A 12,661-nucleotide genomic window follows, 5' to 3' on the forward strand; every position below is an offset into this window, starting at 1 on the left:
TTATTCCTCATTAGGGTCATGGTTAATGCTGGAGGCAATCTCAGCTGGCTTCGGGCAAAGGCAGGGCATACCCTGGACAGGCCGCCAGTCTAACACAGAGCATTTTTAGCTAGCTTCCTAAACTAAAATTTTCACAAAAGATCACATTTTATGCAATTTTGATAGCCTAGTGTATATTATAGTAAACATCTTCACTTACCAACATGGGAAGAGTCCTGAATCTTGGAAATAGCTTCAGCAGCTGTGTAGAATTTTCGTCTCCTTGAATCATCCGCCATTTTGAAAAACTTCTAAAATTGCCTAAGTCAATTTGTCTGGTGACTTAAGCAAAAATAAAACTGCCTAAGTCACACTCTTGACATAGGCAATTATACAAAAGGGGTAGAATGGCATGATCTGTTTAATTGAGGATGTAGGCAATTTTACCAGAGGTGGCCAGCATCATGAAGAGATGATTTAGGCAAAAAAATCATTTTTGAAAAAAAATGACTTAGGCAATTATTTTAAGAAGGTGACGAAATATAGACAAAACACAAAATGCAGGGTCTATATTCCAGAAAGTAAGAAAATCCTGTTACCTTGGCCTGACCCTGATGTCCTTTAACCAGCTCAATAGTTTCATCATGAACAAAGACTTTGACCAGTTGTGTCCATGAAACATGCCTGCTGCCCTGATGCCCGTTCTTCCCCTCCACTCTATAGTAGGGCAGTCCGTTCTGACACTGCTCTGACAGAACGTAAGTGCATGTGCCTTGAAAGTGAAACACTGCGTTGTCAAAGGTGCGGTAATGTGGATCTCCACTGACGGTGCAGGTTCGTCTTTGCACTGTCTGGCAGGAGTACTGAAAGGCAGCTGGCCGACAGATTTGGGAAAAGGAGCAGGGATTGCTGGAGCATTGCAGCCCTTGGTTGGTGCAGGTGCATTTCTGTGTACAGGTGCCGTCACTCCAGAAAGAGTCGCCAAGTTGAACAGGCTGACCTTTAAAAAAAGACAAAACAGGAGTTATTTTTTGGCTGCTTTAATGATGAATAAGTTTATGTGTTTCTAACATCAAAATCGAAATGCTTTTAAAACAGAGGTGCGGTCGTCAAGAGCCACTATCCTGCATATTTTTGATATACCACTGGTCCAACACATCAGAATCAATTGGCTGAATTACCCCCTAAGTATGTAAATAAATTCTCCAGAGTCCTGCTTATGACCTAATTACCACATTTTCCGGACTATAGAGCGCACCTCACTACAACCCACAAAGTAAAAAAAAAAACGGAAGCATACATATATAAACCACACCGGGCTATAAGTCACTGGTATCTCCTCCGCTGTCGGTTTTTCACAGGGACGCAGCAGAGGGAAGGTCCTTAATAAATCTGCTATTAAGGACACAGGCCTGCATTTCCAACGCCTAACCATGGATTTGTTCACGCCGAGCTTACATGCAGCGGCTATCGATCTGTTCTGCCAGATTAATAGCCTTCAACTTAAAAGCGGCATCATATGAACTTCTCCATGTTGTTTCCAGTGATTCACTTCCTGCTAAAGAGCCCACTGGTGGTTGAAGAAAAATCCACAGAAAAGCCACTCGGGGCTATAAGCCACATGGTTCAAAGTCCTGGAAAAAAGCAGCGGCTTATAGTCCGACAAATAAGGTACTTGGTTGAAATGTGTTGAGACTCATTTAAAAGTGGCAGGACACTGGACCTCGATGCCTTATGACACGTAATCTAAGAAATGAAGTGTTTGTAGAAGATTAAACTGAAGAGCTGCTTAGAGTGATTATGTTCTCCTACCATTAAAAGTGCTTATTTTAATAGCCCTATTTTTCTGCCTTGAGACACATGTTGGAGTTTTCCCTTATTTCCATGATATTTTATTGTTATAAATACGTACCCTCAGTGATTATGTTCTCCTACCATTAAAAGTGCAGCCTCTTGAACCATGATCTACTTGAAATGCCCAGCGGCCGGGTACGTTGACGTTGCTGTTGAGACTAAAAGCTGAGTTAGGTCCAGTTGCGTTACTAGAGAATGATCCAGGGATGTTGAAGTGGTGAGAGGAATTTTTCGTATCATATCCGGCCTGAAAATTAATTGTGCATACATAAAATTAATTTATATTTAAAGAAATATACACTGGTGGGGACCAATAAAAAACAAATAAAACATGTCTTGGTATGAGTTTGTTTGAATAGCTCTGACCTGTACAGATCTTGAGGTGGAGGCTATTGATCCATAATTCATCAGAACAAATGAATATTTGCCATTGGTAGTCAAGACTGCCTGAAAGGTTGTTCGCTGAAAAAATAAATGTATTTATTGAGAATGAATTTACAGATTAATCAAACATTATTTTATTTGTACATCAAATACACTTATATTGCCATAAATATTTGCTCACCCATTGAAATTATCGGAATCAGGTGTTACATCACATTCATGGCCACAGGTGCATAACATTAAGCACCTGGGCATGTAGGCTGTTTTAGGCTGTTTTTACAAACTTTTGTGAGACAATGGGTCACTCTCAGGAGCTCAGTGAATTCCAGTGTAGAACTGCTAGGATGCCTCCTGTGCAACAAATCCAACTTTGGAACTTCCTGGCTCCTAAATATTCCACAGTCAGCGGTATTATAGGAAAATAGAAGTGTTTGGGAATGACAGCAACTGAGCCATGAAGTGGAAGGCCACGAAAACTGATGGATTAAGGTCAGTGGATGCTGAAGCACAAAGTGCGAAGAAATTGCTTACTTTCTGCAGAGTCAATCATTACAGACCTCCAGACTTCATGTACCCTTCAGATTAGCTCAAGAAGAGTGCACAGAGAGCTTCATGGAATGGGTTTCAATGGTGAAGCAGATGCATCCAAGCCATACATCACCAACTGTAAAGAATCAGATGCAGTGGTGTAAAGCACGCCGCCATTGGACTCTAGAGCAGTGGAAGCGCATTCTCTGGAGTGACCATCTGCCAATCTGATGGATGGGTGTTGATTGGGTAGTTGCCAGGACAACGGTACTTGTCTGAGTACATTGTGTGAAGTGTAAAGTTTGGTGGAAGGGGGATCATGGTGTGGCGCTGTTTTTCAGGAGCTGGGCTTGGCCCTTTACTTCCAGTGAAAGGAACTCTTGAATGCTTCAGCATACCAAAACATTTTGACCAATTCCAGGCTCCCAACTTTGTGGGGGACAGTTTGGAGCTGACTCCTCTCTCTTTCAACATGACTGTGCACCAGAGTTTGGTGTGGAGGAACTTGACTAGCCTGATCAGAGTCCTGACCTCAACCCGATAAGACACCTTTCGGGTTCACCAAGGAATGGATTAGACTGGAGACAGAGACCCAGGCCTTCTCGTCCAACATCAGTATGTGAACTCACAAATGAGCTTCTGGAAGAATGGTCAAAAATACCCATAAACACTCCTAAACCTTGTGGACAACAAGGTTCCCAGAGGAGTCTTGCTGCAAAGGGTGGACCAATGTCGTATTGAACCCTAAGATTTATGAATGGGATGTCAAGGCAGGTGAGTGAATACTTTTGGCAAAATAGTGTAGGTTTCAGGAGTCAACAACAGATCACTTACCGTTCTAGTCATTGGATAATAGGCAATTTCATGCCATGTTGCTATGAAGATCCAGTTGGCCTGAAAGTTAAGTGCTGGGAAGTACGCATTGATGTCCTGTGTAACTCGTTGGAGAAGAGAGCCGTTGGTGTACTGAACATAGTAGATTTCACCATTCTCTCTGTTGTCTAAATCAGTCCAGAACGGAGCAATGATGTCTCTGGTTCCATACATTGGAAACCGTTGAGGAGAAAAACTTGACCATGATGAATCAAAGGTTAGATGTCCGTTGTGGTTCACCTGAGGAAAAATAAAGCCAAATATTAGGCAGGACTATACATACACTTCTTGTAAATGTTTACTTTTCGTCTTGATGACTACAGTAAAAAGTAGCATACGTAAATCTGAGAGTAAGACTGTCCAAAATAGTTGAAGGTTCGTAGGAGTGAAATTCTAGGTGAGCTTCCATCATCTGAACTAGAACTTATTGTTCCAGCAATTGGATAAAGGGGTCCTAGAAAATACAAGACAGGTCACCTGATTAAATTAGACTCTTTCTGGATAACATCATGCTGAAAGGAGTAAAGGAGAAAATAATATCTCAAGGTAAAGTCATAGGTTATTTTGCTAATTTATTATTTGGGAATTAAAACATTTAGTTGACATAGTATGTTTCAACTGTAATCCAAATTGTAAAAAATTCTGTAAAATTTACAGTAAAAAAATTAAAATACCAACACTTAACATTACAGCATTATAGACATCTGTTTTTTGTGGTAAAGCTTAAACAACTGCTTTAATTCGAATAACTAACATTTTTCCAATGTAACATTCAAGAATACTTGTATATCAATTAATTAATTTGTACAAGGACTAAAGAAAAAAATCTATAGGTAATGTCAGAGGACAGGTATAAACTTTCAGCTTACCCGGATTCTGTGTTGACACTGCAGCTGTAAAAATATACAGACATCATCGAACATAAAATTAAGATAATTAATGTAAAAAAATAATAAATGGTCAAAACGTTTGTGGAAAAGTTTTGACCATTTATTATTTATTGAAATGACAAAAAAAATGTCCAACGTAATATTCAAATATACTTATTTATTAATTCATTTGTTAATTAATTGGAGTAGTGGAGACAAATATAATATCAAGAAGTAAAACCAGAGATTATTTTGTTATTTTATGTTTTACAAAATAAACATTTTGGTAACAAAACAACATTTTGCCTTCTGTTAAAAAAATCCTGCAGTTTTGTCAGACAATTACAAGAGCAGATAGACAAATGTAATATTGAGATGTGAAGCCCAAGTTCTTTTCATATTTTGTGTTTTTTTTATTTAATTATTTTATATTACGGTAACATATTGTGTTGAAAGAATATTGTGTCCTCTTTTAAAATATCATCTATTTTGTTAGACTATAACAAGAGCAGACATAGACAGATTCATAGATAAAATTGACATAACCAATGTTAATACCTGGGTTTTGTGAGTTTTAAACCATTAATTTCATTGGACTGACTAATATTTTCCCAATATAATATAAAATTACTCTTATCTACCAAATAAGTAATTACTACTACTACTACTACTACTAATAATAATAATAATAATAATAATAATAATAATAATAATTGTTTAAAACATTTCAAGTAATGTATCACTTTTTATAACTATCAGGATAGGACTGTTGTAAAAATCATTACTTTTAATTTTTCATAAATACAAATTTTCCTCTTAGGTATTTAGTTTTAAAAAAAACAAAAAACATTTTCTTCTACTTTATATGTTGATATAGCATCTATCTATCTATCTATCTATCTATCTATCTATCTATCTATCTATCTATCTATCTATCTATCTATCTTTACATTTCTGTTTTTAAGTCTAAGCCACCAACATCACCACTTTTAAGGGTAAAGCCATTATATAAAGAAAGCTTAAAATTAACTTTTGGGAGTTTAAATGCTCTTAATCTGCAGGAATTGATTATATTTAGAAGAACCTATTTGTTATTGTTCTTGTATATTTAAATTCTACTTTTATGATTTTAATATTCATGAAAGCATACATTGTGTTTCACATCTCTGGATAAACTAACATAGTTGCATTCATTTAATATTGACTTGAGTAGCTACTCACCTATCACTGACAGAAGCAGCACAGGCAGTATGACTTGGCCTGCCATTCTTCAAAAACCAAACCTGATTTAAAAATATAAAAAGACACAGAATAGTTCAATATTTGAAAGCAAATGCTTCAAAACAATTACTTTTACCTATAGACTTATATGAAATAAAACATTTCTGAATCAATTTTTTCCCTTTTGCTACAACAAAATGGTAGAATTACTTTATTGCAACAAAAAAAAAAACTTTTTACCTTGTTTAAGTGCCTCTCTGTGGTGAAAACATCTCGAGTGACGGCACTGAGCTGCAACAATGCTTTATAGAGGGAAAGCTGGCAAATGCCCAATATTCCTTTTATTGAAAGACTAAAACAGCTGCTTCCTCATATTAAGACAATTTGGAGAGAAAGATTACCTGATACCTTTTAGGTTAAATATTGATGTGAATTTGTCTGTTTTATTCGACGATTTCTATCTGTTGTCCTGTATTAAAGTCTTGTATTAAAGCTGCAGTAGGTAACTTTTATCAATTGTACTTTTTTTTTCTTTTTTTTTACATATTTGTTAAAAGTGTTGTCCTGACAGTAGAATATGTGGCAGATAAACTGTCACTGCACATCATTAACTCTACATTTTTACTGGTTTTATTAAAGTTAGACCATGTTAACAGACCGATCTAGAATTATAACATTTGTTTATTGAGTATCAATGCTGTTAAATTCGATTTAACTGTTTCAGTATAGATACATTAAAATATTTTAAATTGTTTAATATTTAAGCTTAAGGTTTAAAAGAAGCTGGCAAGTTTACTTTGTAAAAGTGCAAAGAACTATCTCCATAGTAATATTGCTTTGTTATCGTAGTTACAATCTGATTCTATGAGTTTAATCTTTGAGCTCTTTGTTCACAAGTGTATAAATAATAATAAAAACAAGGAAGACTTAGCCTGGCAGCCCGCCAGGCCTACACTCAAGGGGAAACCCTGAATTAATATAGCTTGATGTAGGTTACAAGGCTGTCTATATCCTCACCGTGATAAAAGTCAAAAGAGTCCATCGAAGTCTCCATGCACTAAAGGACTACCATTTCTTCACTGTGTGTGACCTTTTTTGAACCACGTGCATCTTGGTGCAGTCAGCATGTGCACCAGGATCCCTTACACGGGTTCTTTTCAAAGTTAATCACGCTTTTTCTGCTTTGCTTCCTTCCCAGGAGTTTTCTGTTTAACCCTTTTGACTGCCACACTAGTCTCATCATGACAGTTAAATGGCTTAACAACAAAACATCTAGATTGACCTGGAACATAAGATGAATCCTTCACCTGACGCCTTTAATATGAGTTAGATAAAAGAAGTGGTAGCACATAAAACCTGTGCATAATGGCTTGGATGATCAAGGGATGGAGTCATATGACAATAAGTTCTCAGAACATTGAAGCACATTTGATGCAAAACAATGTGAATCACAAATTTTGAAAAAAGTTGATACTCCTACTTTTCTTTCATGAGCTGGGATTGATATGCAGGAAGAGAAGCAGCTGTGGGTGAACCAGGAAGCTTTAGCATTGTGGTTGGAAAAAGGAGTGGCACACTTTCTATTCTCTTTTGTTTTTCTTTTATCAAAGTACAATTGTGAGGAAAAATCCCTGTTGCAATCACGATGGTGGTCATTGTTCCTGTTGGCTTATGTCTACGAACCGTGACTGTTTATTTTATTTTCTAACCGGATGGCCAACACACAAGCTGTCAGTTCATAAAAAAGTTGTCATTCAAACCTGTTGAATCCATAGCTCTTCTGTAAAGAAGGCAACTACAATTTCCCCAAAATACAGCGCACACACACACACACACACACATATATATATATATATATATATATATATATATATATATATATATATATATATATATGGAGTGTGTTGCTCCACTGCTCGAATAAGATGCTAACGTCTCCTTTGATTTGGTGATAGATAAGAGGTAGCGTCATGACTGAATTATGAGAATATCTCATGTAATTGTTTGTCTGAGTTTTATTGAGTTGTACGGATAGCAAGCTAATCGGCTATTCCGAATTTTTGTCATTATGCTAGGGCCGGCAGTTACTTTTTATAAGACAAAATTAAATATCTGGGTTTATATGAGTCCATCAAAACCACAACCTTCAGATTCTCCGTCGCTGACCTTCATTCACATTTTCCTGCACACATAGAGAAGGGACTTAACTTATTGTTAGGAGTATTGAAAAGATTACTTGTGGTCCCCAATACCTCCATTTAACAGTGGTACGATTCAGACTGGCGCTTTGTCGTCTTTAGGTGAGATTTTCACTGAAGTTATCTTTGTTCTTTAAATGGAAATTAAGTACATCAAAGTTTTTGTCTTTTATAAATCGTGTTTTGTAATTGCACTTCTCTGAAAACTTTGACAAGAAACATCTGCAACTATTAAACATCTGCAACTATTAAGAAGGAAAAGACTTGGGGCACACGCATCCATCCAGAGTATAACTCTGGATGGATGCGTTCTAACCCTAACCCTCCTAACCCTACCCTACCCTACCCTAACCCTAACCCTAACCCTAACTGCACAAAGACTTTCACCTGACATTGAATTGATGGGTAATTTTACTCCTTTTTTAAAATGATAATTATCTTCTCCCCTTTAAACGGCCTTCTCCCCGTTTCTTTAACTTAAATCTTGCTCTCCGTGCCTAAACCTAAAACAAACCTAATTTATTTTTATTATGGACCATTTTCCATTTTTTTTTGGAAGCCTTACCGTCCAATTTTCCCCCTCAACCTAACCTCTCAGGATTTAAGTCAAAGCTAAACTTGTTAGAAAAGGCCATTAAAGTACAGTTTTTGCTTCGTGACCTTTGACCTCTGTCGAGAAAAGTCGAGCTCATCCCACTTCCCCGTGCTGGAGATTTTAGTTTAATAATAACAATAAATAAAGTATCTTTAAAACTGATTACACAGGTGACATTTCCAAAAAGACCTAACCCTAAAGGCCATTAAAGTACAGTTTGCTTCCTGACCTCTGACCTTGCTCGACCTAACCCTCTCTCACCCTCTGATTAGGGAACCCTAAACCACAACCAGGTGTGTTTTTTTTTTTTGTTTCACCTGCTGGCGGGGGGGAAGAAAACAAAAGAAACAAGTGTGGATAACCACTTCTCACCGAGCCTCATCAACAGAAATGATTCACATAACAAGACCTAACCCTAAAGGCCATTAAAGTACAGTTTGCTTCGTGACCTTTGACCTCGCTCGACCTAACCCTCCTCCTCTGATTAGATACATAACTATTTACAAAAATAATAACAAAATAACTATTTATAACAATAATAAAATAACTATTTACAACAATAATAACAAAATAACTATAATAACAATAATAAAATAACTATTTGCAAAAATAATAACAAAATAACTATAAAAATGATAAAATAGCTATTTACAACAAAGCTCTTTGCAAACTTCCGACACTCCCGCGCTCTTTTACATCATTTCCAGACCATCGGTGAGGTTCTTGAAAATGAGGTAAGGAGGACGGCCCTGAATCTGGAGAGTGTGCAACTCCTTGTCAGCCAGAAAGCATTAGGGGAAATGGAGATGAAAAAAATAAAAATAAATTTAAAAAAAATGTCACGCTGTTGCTCCACCATTTTCAAAAATAAATATTTTGCTGACGCTTTACATTTAAACTCTTAATGAAAGACACTGAAATAAATACCGAACTAATTCCCATTCAGTCTTTGATAAGAATCCCGGTGACCCTGGGAGAACAGGTCGCCGCTCAATCAACGGTGCTGGTGCGTTTTACAGCAAGGGACGAAGAAACAGCTCACTTGTTACCAATAACAAGTTGGATTACAGCATTAGGAATTAGCAAGGATTCAAAACCAATTCTGGTTTCCTGACCTTTGACCTCGAGCCCTAAACCCTGCTCCAACCCTCATCCTAACCGGAAGGTGCCTGCCGGCCCGGTTGTTCTTCGGTGTCCTCTCTTCTCTGCGTGGCATCCCTCCGTACCTGTGCAGGTCACAGAAAAAATGAAGGATTAGTGCCTTAAACCTAAAATTCCTATTCCCATGCCTAACCCTAACCCCCCCTCTCTAATTTTAATCATTTCCTTTTTTATGCCCTTCCCAAAGGTTTTTTTCTAACCCTAACCCACCTAGGAATGTATAGAATTGACCCTAATTTATCAATTTAACCCTGAGTGTAAATATATCCCCCCCAACAGTACCTAGAATGAGCAGAGGTCTAACGTTCATTCCTAGTCAGGGTGACAATACACAAAGATTACCGACATGCAAATGAGATTTGAATTACAGAAATATCATAGAAGAATCAAACCAGCAGTTTTATTGCAAGGATGGTGATGTTGTCTAGATTTTATTTGCTCCCTAAAACCTAAAATAAACCTCATTTATTTTTATTATGGACCATTTCACTGTTTTTTTTGGAAGCCTTACCGTCCAATTTTCCCCCTCCACCTAACCTCTCAGGATTTCAGTCAAAGCTGAACTTGTTAGAAAAGGCCATTAAAGTACAGTTTTTGCTTCGTGACCTTTGACCTCGCTCGACCTAACCCCCCTCTGATTAGGGACCCCTAAACAACAACCTCGATGCTCCTTGCCTTTCCCCATTCATGTTGAGCGGTGCGCTTTTTCAGATCAATGGGAGTCTATGGGAGCGACGGCGGGGGAACGTGCCACGCCGGTCAGAATTCCTGGGCGTCTGGCACCCCCCCCGCAGACTCTCTGTGCCGAGTTTCGCCCGTCTGACGCTCACCGTTTCGGAGCTATTTCAAGTGCTCAAATGAGCAACTGGGTTTTCTTCCTATATCCCCTAACCCTCTGATAACCTTATCCTTTCACCTTTTCCTAACCTTAACCTTTGACCTTCCGCTAATCCTAACGATTTTCTCCCCTCTCTTATCATTAAACTTTGACTTCTCTAACCCTAAAGAACTTTTCTTCTCTACCTATTTAACTTCAAATCCTTCCTAATACCTAACTTTGCTTCCATTTCTTTAATATAGTAAAACATAAATAAAAAATGATCTTATTTAATTTAATTCAGTTAAAAACATTTCTAAAATAAAAACTATTATAAAAATTGCAACAGCAATACCATTTTTACGCAGAGAAGGTTGATTCCAAATTAACAGACAAACGGATAACAACGTGGAGGGTGGAGTCCAAAAGGGGAGGAGACTATAAATATAAGTGAACACCCTTCTCCCTCTGACTCATTTCCACATAGCACAGGGGTGGGCAACTCTTCTGCAACTTTTAGGTATGTCTCTAGTTCAACACACAACTGAGTGTGAGAGCTACCCTAAACCACGTTAGGGAAGACGCAGAGGTTTTTTCCTAATCCCTGATTTGGCCTGAAAGAGATGTGTGGTTCAGTGACCGAGTCTCCATCTAGTGGACGAAAAAATGAAGTGCGCATAACCACTTCTCAACTTTACAATCAGCAGAAATGATTCCGGCCCAACCAAATGTCACCCGATCCTCGACTGGCGCCATCCAGAGGAGAAATAAATGAACTTCACAGCGGTTTGAGACTTTCAACTGGCATTTAATTTATCAGTGATTTACTCCTTTTTTAAAGTGATAATTATCTTAATAAATTTGCAATGTGATCCTGGACTTTGGCAAGATTAAAAAAAACTGTTCAGTGGCTTTTAAAAACAGAGCCTTGAGACTTTTGAGAATTCTAAAGAGGCCTTCGAACGAGGCCTTAAACCTTTTAATGTAAATGTATGTATACAAGAGATAAATAACTTTTATCTAGAAACCTTTATTTTTTTTCCTGACCTGGGTTTGAATTTCTGGTGATTAGAAATGTATCCCTTTATTTATTTATATATATATATATAAATATATATATATATATATTTTTTTTTTTTTCTTTTTTGAAAATTATAACACGCCTGCAAACTTGTTAGAAAAGGCATTAAAATTTCTTATAAGAGGCCTGCCCAATGAATATCTAACAAAGCAATTGAGAGAGAGAATGAAAGAAGCACGCACTGCTCAATTGAACCTTATTCTTAGGTAACAAAAACTAGTCTGGCTTAATGAAAATTCCAATTAATGTTCTCAGCGCCTCAAATGATTTTGTCATTTCAATCTGTGACGTCTTCAGTTTGTGAAGTGACGTGTTGTAACCAGAACCAGTCAAAGCTTATGAATTTTGAATAGGAGGGGTCCTGGGATTGAACCTTGGGCTACCCCACATGTGACCTTTGACCTTTCTGATGAGAAGTTTCTGATGGAAAGAAAGAAACCCCTGTTCTTTATGGAAGATTCACACCTGTTGAGCACTGGGCCAGAGTCCGACCCGACTCTCCAGTCGGTTCAGTAAAATGTCATGGCCAACAGTTTCAAAAGCTGCACTGAGGTTGAAAGCAATTGACTTGTAATGCCTTAAGAGAGGGGTGTCAAAATCCAGTCCTCCAGAGCCGCTGTCCTGCAACTTTTAGATGTGACTCTGCTGCACCACACCTGAAAAGAATAATTAGGTCATTAAGGCTCCGGAGAACCGATCTACACAGGGAGGAGGTAATTAAGCTGTTTCGTTCCACTGTTTTTTTTTACCTGTGGCACGTATAGACACTGCAGGACAGCGGCACTTGAGGACTGGACTTTGACACCCCTGTATTAGAACTCTTAAAACTAGTTGAAATCCTAACCAGACTGCTGGAAAAACACCACTTTTTTTGTTTTAATCTGGAAGCAAAGTGTGGAGCCGGAGGATGCCATCATTCACCTTCTACACAGCTCTCTTTCTCACCTGGAGAATAGCACAGTGAGAATCATGTTTCCTGATTTATCAAGCGCTTTGAACACCATCCAACCCCTGACACTGAAGGACGAACCGGGGTGCACGCGTCTGGACCACCACCTCATCACCTGGATCCCAGATTACCTCGCAGAACGGCCACAATAT

At 37.8% G+C, this 12,661-nt stretch overlaps 1 protein-coding gene across 1 annotated transcript; it reads right to left on the reverse strand.

Moving 5' to 3' along the window:
- Window positions 1-3,852, reverse strand: LOC148153744 (alpha-tectorin-like). The gene is made up of 5 exons (XM_088001079.1): window positions 3,580-3,852; window positions 2,200-2,295; window positions 1,915-2,080; window positions 579-979; window positions 1-72 (listed from the first exon to the last, which is right to left on the reverse strand). The coding sequence occupies exons 1-5, from the start codon at window positions 3,790-3,792 to the stop codon at window positions 1-3; spliced, it is 948 nt and encodes a 315-aa protein (XP_087857205.1). The 5' UTR covers window positions 3,793-3,852.
- Window positions 3,853-12,661: the final 8,809 nt, after the last annotated feature.

This window comes from Poecilia mexicana, unplaced genomic scaffold (genome assembly GCF_051168715.1).
Source record: "Poecilia mexicana isolate PSO_F unplaced genomic scaffold, ASM5116871v1 scaffold_19, whole genome shotgun sequence".
Taxonomy (NCBI): Eukaryota; Metazoa; Chordata; class Actinopteri; order Cyprinodontiformes; family Poeciliidae; genus Poecilia; species Poecilia mexicana.

Coding starts and splice junctions, on each gene's coding strand:
- LOC148153744 (XM_088001079.1), bottom strand. CDS start 3,792: ATGTATGGAACCAGAGACATCATTGCTCCGTTCTGGACTGATTTAGAC. Junction 2,296..3,579: donor ATTATCCAATGACTAGAACG/GTAAGTGATCTG, acceptor TTATTTTTTCAG/CGAACAACCTTTCAGGCAGT. Junction 73..578: donor GACATCAGGGTCAGGCCAAG/GTAACAGGATTT, acceptor CGGCCTGTCCAG/GGTATGCCCTGCCTTTGCCC.